Genomic DNA, 12,373 nt, shown 5'->3' on the forward strand with positions numbered 1-12,373 from the left:
CTACCATTTATTACCATGTGATAGTTTAAAAATATTATAATGTGGTTTTCTGCTTCTGGGTATCCATTAGAGGACAGACGACAATTATCAGACTGTGTTTAACAGGATTTTGAGCAAAGTTTATACCATAAATTGAAGCAAAATGTCTCAGAAATTGTATGTGACAAATATGTCACGTTGGGCTCTTATGGGTAAAAGAAGTTGCCTAAAGAATATGTTCCTCCTTAATTCTGCATGTTAATTCTTTTAAGCCACATGCAACCTTATAACTCAAATGCAGTTCTTTATATATAATATTTTGAGTGTAAGTTTTTCTATGGTTTAGTGTGGGAAATTGTGCATGGAAGTAATGATTGGGTTAGAAGAGTAAGTTGACCACAACCTATTCACACAAAATATAGGCTATAAGCATTTGACAGAAACCACCAACTTATCAATCTTAAAGGGCTTCAAAAGATCCCCCGACACACACACAGATCTTATATATATATATATATATATACATATATATGTGTGTGTGTGTGTGTGTGTGTGTGTGTGTGTGTGTGTGTGTGTGTGTGTGTGTGTGTGTGTGTGTGTGTGTGTAAAATAGAAATATGGAAACCTGCTTTTAGATAGGTATTAACTGTAGTGGTCACCACGCATGAAAGGTTTATTATTAACAAGAGATAAAACCATCTTTTTATTACAGATTTTATTTTTTTCACAAGTCCAAGGGCATCAGATAAAATGGTCATTGATCAATTTAATTTTCTGTTAATAATTTTGGTAAAGAAATTAAAGAACTCATCTGAACCTCTTCAGTGGTGAAGACACATCCCTTTCTTTTCCTGACATCTGTCATAATGGGGAGAAAGGATTTCTTTTTATTCATGGGCCTAAATTTTTTAGATGGCTTAGATAAGTCACAGATGAAACAACACATGAAATGACCAAAATGTTACTGTTTTGAACTAATAACTGAACCCACTGACTGTAAAACTGAGCCAGAGGGAGGATATTGTTGTCAAGCTCAAATACTCTTCACTGACGGTTGCTGTGTTCCAAGCTGTGAAGTGCAGCCATTATCCAGCTTCAGCTCAGCTCACAGTGGTGCCATTCTTCTCTTTTACATTCCCACTTCATTGATTCAGAATGAACCACTGGCATCCTGAAAGTGGCATCTCAATCAAACTTTAAAGTCAAAAGACAAAGTCAGTGCATTAAGGAAAAATGAGGGGGTTGTTGCCATGGTGACCAGGTTAAACTGACGTCCTGGCCGGTTTTCTTGGTGATTTTGAGTACAGCAGAATAAAAATGTCTTTTAATGAGAGCACTCAAGATGATGGTGTTGCCGAGAGCTGTTATTAAGTCTGATGCCAGCAGCATGATGATTGGACTCAAGCTTCATAGAAATGGAGCACCTGAATGTACCCTACATATTCTAATCTAACCCAAGCAGGCAGCTGATCTTCCTTTCGTAGAGGTATCTAGTCTTTGTGTACATGTATGTGCATTTGTGTTGTTTTCGTTTGTATCCACGCCCAAAAGCGAAGACATCAGAACCCTTGATATGATACACACTTGTCTCCACTTCGATCCACATACAAGCACATGTGTTCCTTTATTTTTAGGGTGGATGCCTTGCGATGAGGTCAAGCAGGGTGTCAGAGGACTTCAATGACAAGGACATAGCTTAAACTCCAAGTATGTTTCCACCATGCATCCATCACTGTGCAGCTGACAGCTGATCCAAACACACACCACTGGGCTGGCCGCTGCACATGCAGGCATGTGCCCATGTCACTGTACTCCCAGATTCATCTGCAGGCATCTGCTTTTGAACATAGCTCAGCAATGTTAATGAAAGGATCTGACCATGGTGGGTTTGGGGAATGATGGCTGGTGCTAGGACCCAACATGACCTAAAGGTTGGAGGGGGGGTTTGACATGTCACAATGAGACAACATTGTCCTGTGACCCCTCAAACAATTTATCTTGCAGCAAGGGCCATTATCTGGTAGGAGGTTTTAAGCTGAACTGTTTATAGACATACATTAGCATTATTTCAAGGCTGTGTAAATGCCAGTGGCAGTTTTAGAAAGACAATGAGTCCATTCAGAAATTTACTTTCATTAAATGAGCAACTGATCCAACAAATAAATCTGTTTTTATACTGCAGGTTAAAATCAAGTGAGAGAACAGAAAATAGCTTTTTAAATTGATCTTCTTAATGAATTTACTGATTATTAGGAACAGAAGGATTTTTTCTGGAATGTTGTATTAAAAAACATTAGCCAGAAACAGACTAAAGGATATCTGGAAAATGAGAACCTTCAAACACAAACCATTTCCATGATGATCCATAATGTGTAACAAATGTTCTGAGTATGTCAGCTTGTATTACTTTACTTATGACAGTTGTTTCTTAAATCTGTTCCTTCTAAGTCATCCAACCATTGCAATACCTAACAGGGTGGCACAAAATCAACCAGAATGGCCATTACAGTACAAACTGGAATAAAGTAAGAAACAAAATTACACAAAAAAATATCCAATGCAGGACTGAACAAAAAAATGGACAGAATTAGATAAACTGTTGCGAGGGAACAAAATGTATAGAAAATTAAAATAGGTTAAAATATTATATATTTTGGGTATATTGGATATTTGCTCAAGGTAATATCCATAAGAGCCTTAAAATGACCATGCACTAGATGTATGCAGCCATAGATGTTTAGTATGTGTGGTGGAATTTCCCCCATTTTACATTAATCATTAGCATACTACATTTTTCTATATATACTTATATTAAAGTCACAAAGTTATAGTTGTGAGGGCCCAGAGCAGGATTTGTGGTTGAAATTTTACATCTGATTACATTATCTTGTAAATCTTCTGGTTTTCTCCTGCAAATATTGCTGATTAATTTGTGTTTTATGGTCCCATGTCTGTAATATCAGGTCTGAAGAATACCACTCTAATTTCTGATATTGTTTTTCTTGTAAATATGACACTGTAATCTGGCTCCTGGTGAAGTTAAGTGTGTTCAGGTGTTGTTTTACTTATATATATATATATATATATATATATATATATATATATATATATATATATATATATATATATTAATAATAGGTTATATATTTTGGTATTTCGCGCGGTGCTACTCATGCTCCAGTGTTCACACCGAATGTGTCCCCCCCCCACCCTCCCCCTCCCCCTCCCCACACACACACACACACACACACACACACACACACACACACACACACACACACACACACACACACGCAAACACACCACCACCACCACGTCTCTCTCTCTCTTTGGTATCTCTGTCGCACAGGCGGCGACCGGCTGTGACACAGCGCGCGCGCACATTATCCGCGTGGTTTATCGAGTCGCTCGCGGGACCGAATCGCTTAACAGGCAGACGAGCTCGCGCTGGTAATCTGTGGCAGCTGGAAATGGACAGGGGAGCTGTGCAGCTGTCTCACACAGGTAGGAAACCCGTTTTTAATTTCTACATTTCGAGCTTGGACTTGTCTGAGATGGATTTTGGACGTATTTTCCTGCTTTTTCTGCCGAATAAATGTTTATGAAGTATTGTTGTCATTTGCAAGAAATGCATTTCTTTTCACCAAAACTTTATGGAACAAGAAAATAAGCTATTTCTTTGTAGTAGAAGGTAACTTTATATGCTTAATTGATCTTGGTTAGACAAGATTAATGTATGGAGGTGTGCTGTCGCAGTACTCGGTTACTTGTAGGCTAATATGCAACACAACCTGCAGCTGTGGCTTTTTACAATGAAATGTTAACGTGAATATTTGACTATTCTTGCTCATGGGTTGCTTGATAATATTTATGAAGGAAAAAAAATCATCTTTAAAATTACATTTGCTGCACAGTTGTTGCGATTATTACAAAGTTAGTAGCCTACTATGAATGGTTTTGGTTTCCTTTTTTTTTAAACCTCTCAGGGTGTTGTCTGATTTTTCTTTTGGTTGGTCTCTATAACATCTTTGAAAAGTGAGGATGTTAATTTGGAGAAATAATTTTAACATAAATAGTAGCAGATTAAAAACCTTGATATAAAGGTGGAAATATTAAATGTATTAATTGCTAGTGATGGCAGCCGCTTTAGTCATAATTAATGAATAATTCGGCTATTGGTTCATGGAGGTCAAAGTCATTACTAGGTTGGTGAATAAAGAAGCATAATTATTTAAATATTTGATTACAGGAAAGTTATTTTTTCATTGTCTCCAGGAAGATATTGTTGTCTTCACATCACTGCTTTAGGTTTGTATGTGTGTGTGTGTGTGTGTGTGTGTGTGTGTGTGTGTCTGTATCCTAGTGTAGATGCTTATATAAAGCCCCCTGGATAAATTTTGTTAAACAAATTAGACGTTAAATCACCAAAAGAAATAAGAGACAACTTTGAAGAATTTTTTTCCTGGATTTTATCGTATCCATTTCATGAATACTTTTGTTGTCATTGTGCCTTCTTCCCATAATATGTCTTGATGTGATGTAGCATCATACTAGATCCACAGCAACTGTAGTGCACGTGGTTTAGCATGTTGCATGCTCATGTGCACACAATTTCTTCCGGGATTAATAAAGTATTCTGATTCTGATTATTAACTGAGTTTCAGTCCTTGTTAAGGAAGGCAGAACCCCAAATAACTTTGAGTACATGTGAGGGTAAAAAGTGCAAGACATATTAATAAATCTGTCTGCCTGTATGTACTGTATGTTCCCCCCAAAAGGACAGAAATACACTCAGTGACTGGTGGTTATTTTCTCCATCTGTAAATTATTTTTTTGCTCTATGAAATACAAGAAGGGAAAGTAGTTATTTCCTCTTGAATTTAAACACCACATTCCTTTTTTGCTTGTCACTTTTTTTTTTACACTGAATGACATGAAAATGTTAGGGTACAGGTTGCATGCAAAACTTGAGTGATATTATAAGGTAAGGCATTGCTCCTTATTCTTATTCTGTTTAATGAAACCAAATGACCAACATCAGAAAGGCCCACGTAGCTCCTGAAGTGACTGAATATTTTGTATTTTGTTTAAAAAAAAACAAACTTGTTCTTAAAATTTCAGTGTGCTTACATGTAGTCCTCAAGATGCAGATTTCAATCAGATGAATGCTTACTTGTCTGCTACCTTTTATAATTTCATGAAAGAGAAGAGTGTGAAGAGTGGAGGGAAAATCTCCAACTAAGCACACGTGCATGCTCACTACATCATTCAAAATGTTCAAACTCTTTGTGTATCAACTTTGTTTCTGATAGTCCATTTCAGTTTATAAATCTTCCTTAAGATGGGTGTCCCACTTTATCATTACTCTAAGTGTTGCTATGACATGCTCTTCTGCTGCTCAGTTCAAGCAGAGCAGACACACTTAAACAGTCCAAACTGTCCACATCATCATGTTCTGCATCCTTTTTAAGTGACCTTGTTCTCCTCTGTCCTCCTCTGCAGCCGCTTCAGAACTAAATGGCTCTAAATGACAGCCGCCTGCCTGCCAAGAGCAGCCTCTAAGATGGTCTTTTAAGCTGCACTGAAGCAGTCTTTTTCACTGCAAACAAAAGATCCTTGATTCATCAAATCCCGCATCTCCTACTGCCCACTCTCTAGAGGGATGCTGTAATTTTCACTATACTCCACATGTGTGTGGCTAGGAGAATTTGCAGTTTTTGTTTTTTGTTTTTTTGAAGTAGCATGTGTGATTCAGTTGGGTGTGTATTCAGCTGGGCCAGACTCACACTTCCCAATCTCAAAATAAGACTGAATATTTGTGCAGTTTACAGAATTTCAAACAAAGATAAACTCACAGCAGCTGATGTTAAAAAGACATGCAAAAACTGGAATAACAGCTTGCACACGAGTACTTGCAAAATAAACAGATTTAAAAATATAATTGTTTTTTTTACTGTCTTTAAACGAAGCTACAGTCTGAGCAGCTCTAAATAACATCAGTGAGTAGCAGCAAAGGACCTGAGAGGTCTGCTTATCTTACAGCTTTTAAGAAGGTGCAGCAAATTATGGTGCATGGCCACCTAGTGCTTTGTGAGGGAAAAAGTGTGGCGAAGAAAGAGCTTGGAAGCTGGGGACAGAAGCTGCAAGAAAACAAAACCTTTACTGACAGGATTCAGGGGACTTTTTTTTTTTTTTTAACAAACCAGTCTTTTATCAGCATCACACACACAGATTGCAAATTTCTGCATTTGCATGTACCGAAACAGCTTGTTGATGAATCATTTCCAATGATCATCAGAAAATAAATGAGCAACTATATTACAACGAAACATTTTTTGTTTTAAAACGAGTATTTCAAACATTCCCTGATGCCTTTGTTGAAAGGTTTTATAACATTTTATTGTCTGGTGTGATTGTAAAACCCAGTAGGTCGTGATTTCTCAGTGAGACAAATAATCTTTTTAAGGAAATTATATTTGGTTGTAAGGAATTGATTGTTTACTGTTTTGTTTTCTGGTCTAATGTCAGAAAACTGCTTAATCAAGAGAACTAGAAGATTAATCAGCAATTAAAATATTTGTTGGTCCTAGGCTTACTTATGTGCCTCTTGATTAATAAGTCATGTCAAAGTGAATGAGAAGCAGTTATCCTTTTAACTGGTGTAGGGTTTCTTCCGAGAAACATGTTTAAGCTATTATTTCATTTGGTGGCATTTAAGGAACAGTAGTGTTGATACGCTGTGTTTGGAATTGTTACAGAATCATTTTTAATGAAGAAAATTCTATTTATCCCAAGGGAAATGATTATATTTTATATAATATATTTCTAAAAATGAGAAACTATTGATTATAAATTCACAATCAAGTCATGTTCCAGAGAGCGAAACATTCTGTACCTTCCTGTCTTTCAGCATACTTGAAGAAGCCTCTGACTGAACACACTGTTGTTTTCTCACTTTGTTGGTCAGGGCATGACTGTGTAGCCTACTAACAACTGACATCTCTGGCTGCACAGCTAACAGGTTTATGTACCGTGTGCAGATCTTCTCCTTTACAGTAGCATTTTCAGGATGACACCGTCGGTTGTAAAAGATAACTGCAGTACCTCTGCCTTTCAACTTTCCGCTCACTTTGTTGTCTCGGTCTGCTGTTACAGTCTTAAAGCAGTGTAAACACATTAGTCTGGGATATGCTCCTGCAACCATGTCTCTTGCAAACTACTACATTCTCTGTATTCGTTCTGTGTCCATTTTGTTAGCTAACAACCTCATGTCTCCCATCAGAAGGTTTCAGATTCACTGATAGAACCAACATTGATCATTGTGACTTTGAATGTGTGGCTATGCCAGCTTGCTACTGTACATCAGACAACATCCAGCAGTATCACACATGTTACCATTCTGCACCATGGCAAAAGGGAGGTCACATTCACAGATGACTTCCAGCCCAAATGCTGGTGATGAAGTTCAGTGACCTGCTTATCTTCTTGCCGCCCCTTCTTTGACTTTCTCTCCTGTGTCAGTGCTTTCTCTTTTGTATTGTGGCATTTGGCTGCTGCCGTCTGTCTCAGTAAAAACCATCAACTGTGAAATTGAGAATAATCATGTGGAACGAGATTGGGATGGGAGCAGCTTGAGCTCCAGCTCTTAACTGTCAATGGACTTATGGCTTCTGCTGATAAAGTCCAACAAAGGTTGAACAAAATGTTTTTTTTTTTTTCTTTGGGTGGTTGGGCAAAAGATCATTATTCATTGATTAGCATGATAGCAGAAATGTCTACACCAGTCCTTACTTTTTAGTCTATGATTTAGAGTTGGTTAAAAAAAATAAAATAAAAAGAGAGCGCCGTTTTCACTTTGGTTTTAATAGAGATTGATGAGGTGTCCCATTGGTAGTCATGAAAGCTACAGCTGCCATGTGTGTGGCATTCCTAATGTGTTTTATGACTAATGGCTATGACAGCCAGCTGGCACTCAGTGCCCTCCGTCTTTATTTGAAGAGCCTCTGGACACTTGGCCAAGTAAAATGCAATTAAACCAGTAGAATACACAACCATAAAAATTAAACAGTTCCCTCATTGTTGTTGTGTTAAAAGGCAAGGCAAGTTTATTTGTATAGCACATTTCATGCTTTACATTAAACATTAAAAGCATTACAGATGGTGCAAGGAAAGCATTAAAAAGTAGCAGCAACAAATAGCAAAAGTCACAATAAAATCATAATAAAATCATAAATGACCTGAAAATTATTAAAAATAAGATAAATCACAAAAATATGCTGTAAAGCAAATGCAACAGTTTTGTTATGATGGGTGTTTATTTAGAGAGAATAGGGTATGGTAATTTTAAATTGACTGCACAGTCTCAATAAACATTACTGTATATTTGTAATCAGTATATTTTATATATCTTTGTCTTTGATGTCATTCAAAGGTGATCTGTCAGCAGCATTTATTACTCAATGAGGTTTAAGTCCGATAATTAAATTGCGTATCCTAAATTTGTTATTTCGTTGCACTTTTGTGGCAATGACAATAAAGTTCTGTTCTATTTTAAAAAGGACTCTTTAGAAATAGTTTTAGATACATTATTTGCAATACCATTAAATAATCAGTTTAATATGTTTTCATAGCTACATAACTTTTAAAATCTTGCTAAAACCCATCTTGAGATATTAAATCCTTGTGATGATGAAGAATCAGAAAAAGGTCTAGCTTTATTTTTGTGACTCTGTAATTACGCCTATTTTGAACCTATTTTGGCTTTGAAAATGTCTTTAGTAAATTATTAAAATACCAGAGAATTTTATTATAGCTAGGTAATCAGTTAAAAATTCTATTTGAATCACCTCTGTTGATCAGTGTCCTTTATTTAACCTGAAATGTACAAATGAGAGTTCCAGAAAATACACTCCACAGTGATACAACATTGTAGTCTCACATCATGCAGTGTAGCACATGGCAGCCATTTTCTGCCTGGATTTTATTATTGCAGCGTTGTCTTGTGTGAACGTTTCTCTCTGCCGATATCCAACAGTAGCATGAGAAACGCTATATGTTTAGAAGAAAAGCAGCTCGTCTTTATTCTCTGCAGCTTATCTTGCAAAATAAGCTATCCAACGTCAGGCGTCATTTAAAATGGCCTGTCGGTTAAAGCACAAACAGTCATCATCAAAAGGACGCCTCCAGAAGCAAATTGCATGTGGACGCCACCAGTGTACACCTTATCACAATAGACTCCCAGCAGATTGTTGTTCCCAGCCTCCCCCACTGAGCTTGCCTCACCTCATACACTACTCTAAAATGGATTTCTGCTTAAGTCTCCCATCAGAAGCGTAATGGCTTTCGGACTGTGTCATTACAAGTCAGATGACGGTCTCCTTCGCACTGTGGCAGCTTAAACCTGCCTCTGGACAAATAACTGATCTTTATTTGGCTGCTCCGAGGTGAGAACTGACTAGAGCCATTTCTTTCACTCTCTACTGATTCTCCCTAACAGATATCTGTCATGGTGAGAAAACAGTCCCTCAAGGTTCTTAGAAAAATGTCAAAATACCCACAACCAATCAATAGAAGACATGTTATGACAGCAAAAACATTTAAACTACTTTTAATACACCAAGTATTAACTTATATATCACTACTGTGACAGTATGAATCATCGTCTCTGATTAGAACAATATGAAAGTGCTGAATCTGAGTCTCCCTAGAGGTTAAACATAATAGATATTGAAAGATGCACTCAAATATAAGAATCCTAAAATGGTAAAAGCCAGGTACTAAAGTATTCTCAAAGCACAGATAATCTTAGTTTATCCGTCTTTCCTGTGTGTGTGTTTTTTTTGTTTTTTTTTTACAGTGAATATAAAAACATGCTTTCTCACATGCTGCTCCCATGACCAAAGTGTTATTTGGCCAATTTACTATACATGCATTAGCTGGTCTACATCATATTTTATCATATATCTGTAAATACAAAAATGCATTTTTCTAGATGTCTGCAAAGACCTGAATGATTCAGATGAATGATTGCTCTTAGAGTGCCCATCATATGGACATGTGATGCACAGACACCTTGTGTGGGAAGTTGAATTTTCATACGCACCATTACCTTTCCATTCCCTCTGGGGCTGGATTGCAGGCCCAGATTCAACACAGCAGGTAAAAGCAGTGCTTATCTTTAGGTGTGTGTGTGTATGTGGTGTGCTCAGGTACATATATCCGCATACAATTTGTGTATGGTTAGAGACAAAACATCCTTCAGAATGAACATGAACAGACACAAATTTCTGTTTACTGTTTGGTCCAACTAATATTTTGGCTATAAATTTGATCACGACTCAAATTGTATCAGAAAATGGGCAGTAAACAATAAAATGAAAATTTACTTCAGAAAAAAATGCTGATTTAAATTTCTAAAAATAATCATCTCAGGTTAAAAATACAGGATAAACTGTCCTTACTAGTAAGAGTAAGAGAATTTCACCATTTGGTTTGATCAAATTCAGCACTGACTTGATTTTAATGGATGCTTCTTTTCAAGGTCATTTTCTACTGAAGTGTTGCTGTTTAGGATGAGGGTAGATGGCAGGAACCTCACAGAAACGAAGAGATGATGAAAGTAAAATGAGGTTTAACAGCAACAAAAAATCTGGGAAGTTCTTAAAAAGCTGTGGATGGAGTTCTTCCAAAATGCAGAAGATCTGGTGGCTGAATTCAGGAAACAAAAAATAACATCATGCAGTCTGACCTAAGCTGAAAAGAAAGGGACAAAAACCGACAGGATCACTTGAAAGTCAAGAAAGGGAAATAAAACTCAACTGTTAGATGGCCGTACAATACCGCTGGTAAGCAGACGAACTGGCACTGAACAAAGAGCAATCCCACGTTTTTATGGTGAAGCCAAATCAGGAACAGCTTTGTCCAATAATCAGCCACACAGGAGAGCTAGGAGGAAGGAGGAGCAAAAACACAACACAAATCCTAAAAGTTGCATTATTTTAACTTTAAGCTACAGTTAATCTTAGCTCCGGGGAGTTTCAGAGGTTTCAGCTGTTTTAATTTAATTCTTCGTTTTATCTGCATTGGGTTAAGATTCATGCAAAATTAATCACATAGCTTTGACTTATTGAGGATAAAATGTGAAATGATCCATGCATCCATCCATCCATCCATCCATCCATCCATCCATGCATCCATCCATCCATTTTCTACACCTGCTTATTCCAATGCACTGTTGTGAGGGGGTTGGAGCTTATCCCAGCAATTACCAGGTGGGAAGCAGGTTACACCCTGGACAGGTTGCCAGTCCATCATAGAGCCAACAGAGACAACCACTCACAGTCACTCCATGGGAGAATTTAGAGTGACCAATTGACCTAACATGCGTGTTATTGTATTGTAGAAGGAAGTCGGAGAATCTAGAGAGAACCAACACATACATGGAGAGAACATGCAAACTCCACACAGAATAATGCAAAATAATTCAATTCAAAACAAATTCTATAAGAAAATGCAGTGCAAGAAAACTGATAAGCATTCCACTTTAAGTACACACAGGAACACACAAGCCAGGAGACATACAATATAAACTCTAGACTTGCACCCTCTTAGGTGCCACACTTTAATGCATCTAAGAGGGTAGATTTTATTCAAAAAAATTTTTGAATATGTTTTCTCAGATATGTACATTGATGGTGATGGGGATGGTGAAGATGATGATGACAGCTAAGGTGATGATTATGACAGTGATGATGTATTTTTAGGTCTGTTTGTATCATATATACCTCAAAGTATGTATTCTGTTGTCTCTTTTTATCTGTTTAAGCTTATTCTGTTTCTATTAAATTTATTTTATTCTTTTTAGTTTGTTTTAATATCCTTTTAATGTTTTTTTTTTTTTTTACACCATGCTATAATGCTACAAATGGACAGATTTTTTTTTTCAAGCATTTTGTCCATTTGCGTCCATTTCTGTCCTCCCCGTTTTTCCTTGAGATCAAAGAGCTTATGTTCACATCCAGAATTTTCACACAGAAATCATTTTGCTATTTGCTCCTCCATTAAATGGTTCACAATTTTCTCTAATGGCTATAACTACTGAGCTCAAAAGACCACTCAAGCAGACCAAATTAAACGGTTGTTAATTGAAGGAGCCATTATAGCATAGGTCTGCTTCGGCTGTCTGTTTTTGCCGTGACTGAAGCTCAGGGGGTGGATTGTGAAGCTGTTGGGCTGTTATGTCCTCTAAGCCAGAGGTTGCCAACCTTTTTATAGGCAGCCTCCCCATTGTGTCTTCAAACAAGCTGCACCTCCACCCTCGCTTTTTAAGCTGCTGTAGAAGATGTAGTCACACAGCAGAAAAAACGATATTTTTTTTAACCACACGACCAAAAAA

General features: G+C 37.1%; 1 protein-coding gene across 4 annotated transcripts in view; it reads left to right on the forward strand.

Annotated features, from left to right (window-relative positions):
• The first annotated feature begins 3,399 nt into the window (after nt 1-3,399).
• LOC121632489 (zinc finger protein 385B-like) overlaps nt 3,400-12,373 on the forward strand; it is an 82,832-nt gene continuing 73,858 nt past the window's right edge. For all 4 annotated transcript variants that reach the window (XR_006008914.1, XM_041974049.1, XM_041974050.1 and 1 more), the window contains exon 1: nt 3,400-3,483. Coding sequence is in view for 3 of the 4 variants with exons in the window: in XM_041974049.1 (XP_041829983.1) it covers nt 3,450-3,483 (34 nt within the window). In the remaining variant the exon portion in view is untranslated. The remainder of the gene's footprint in view (nt 3,484-12,373) is intronic.

This window comes from Melanotaenia boesemani, chromosome 21, assembly GCF_017639745.1.
Source record: "Melanotaenia boesemani isolate fMelBoe1 chromosome 21, fMelBoe1.pri, whole genome shotgun sequence".
NCBI classification, from domain to species: Eukaryota; Metazoa; Chordata; class Actinopteri; order Atheriniformes; family Melanotaeniidae; genus Melanotaenia; species Melanotaenia boesemani.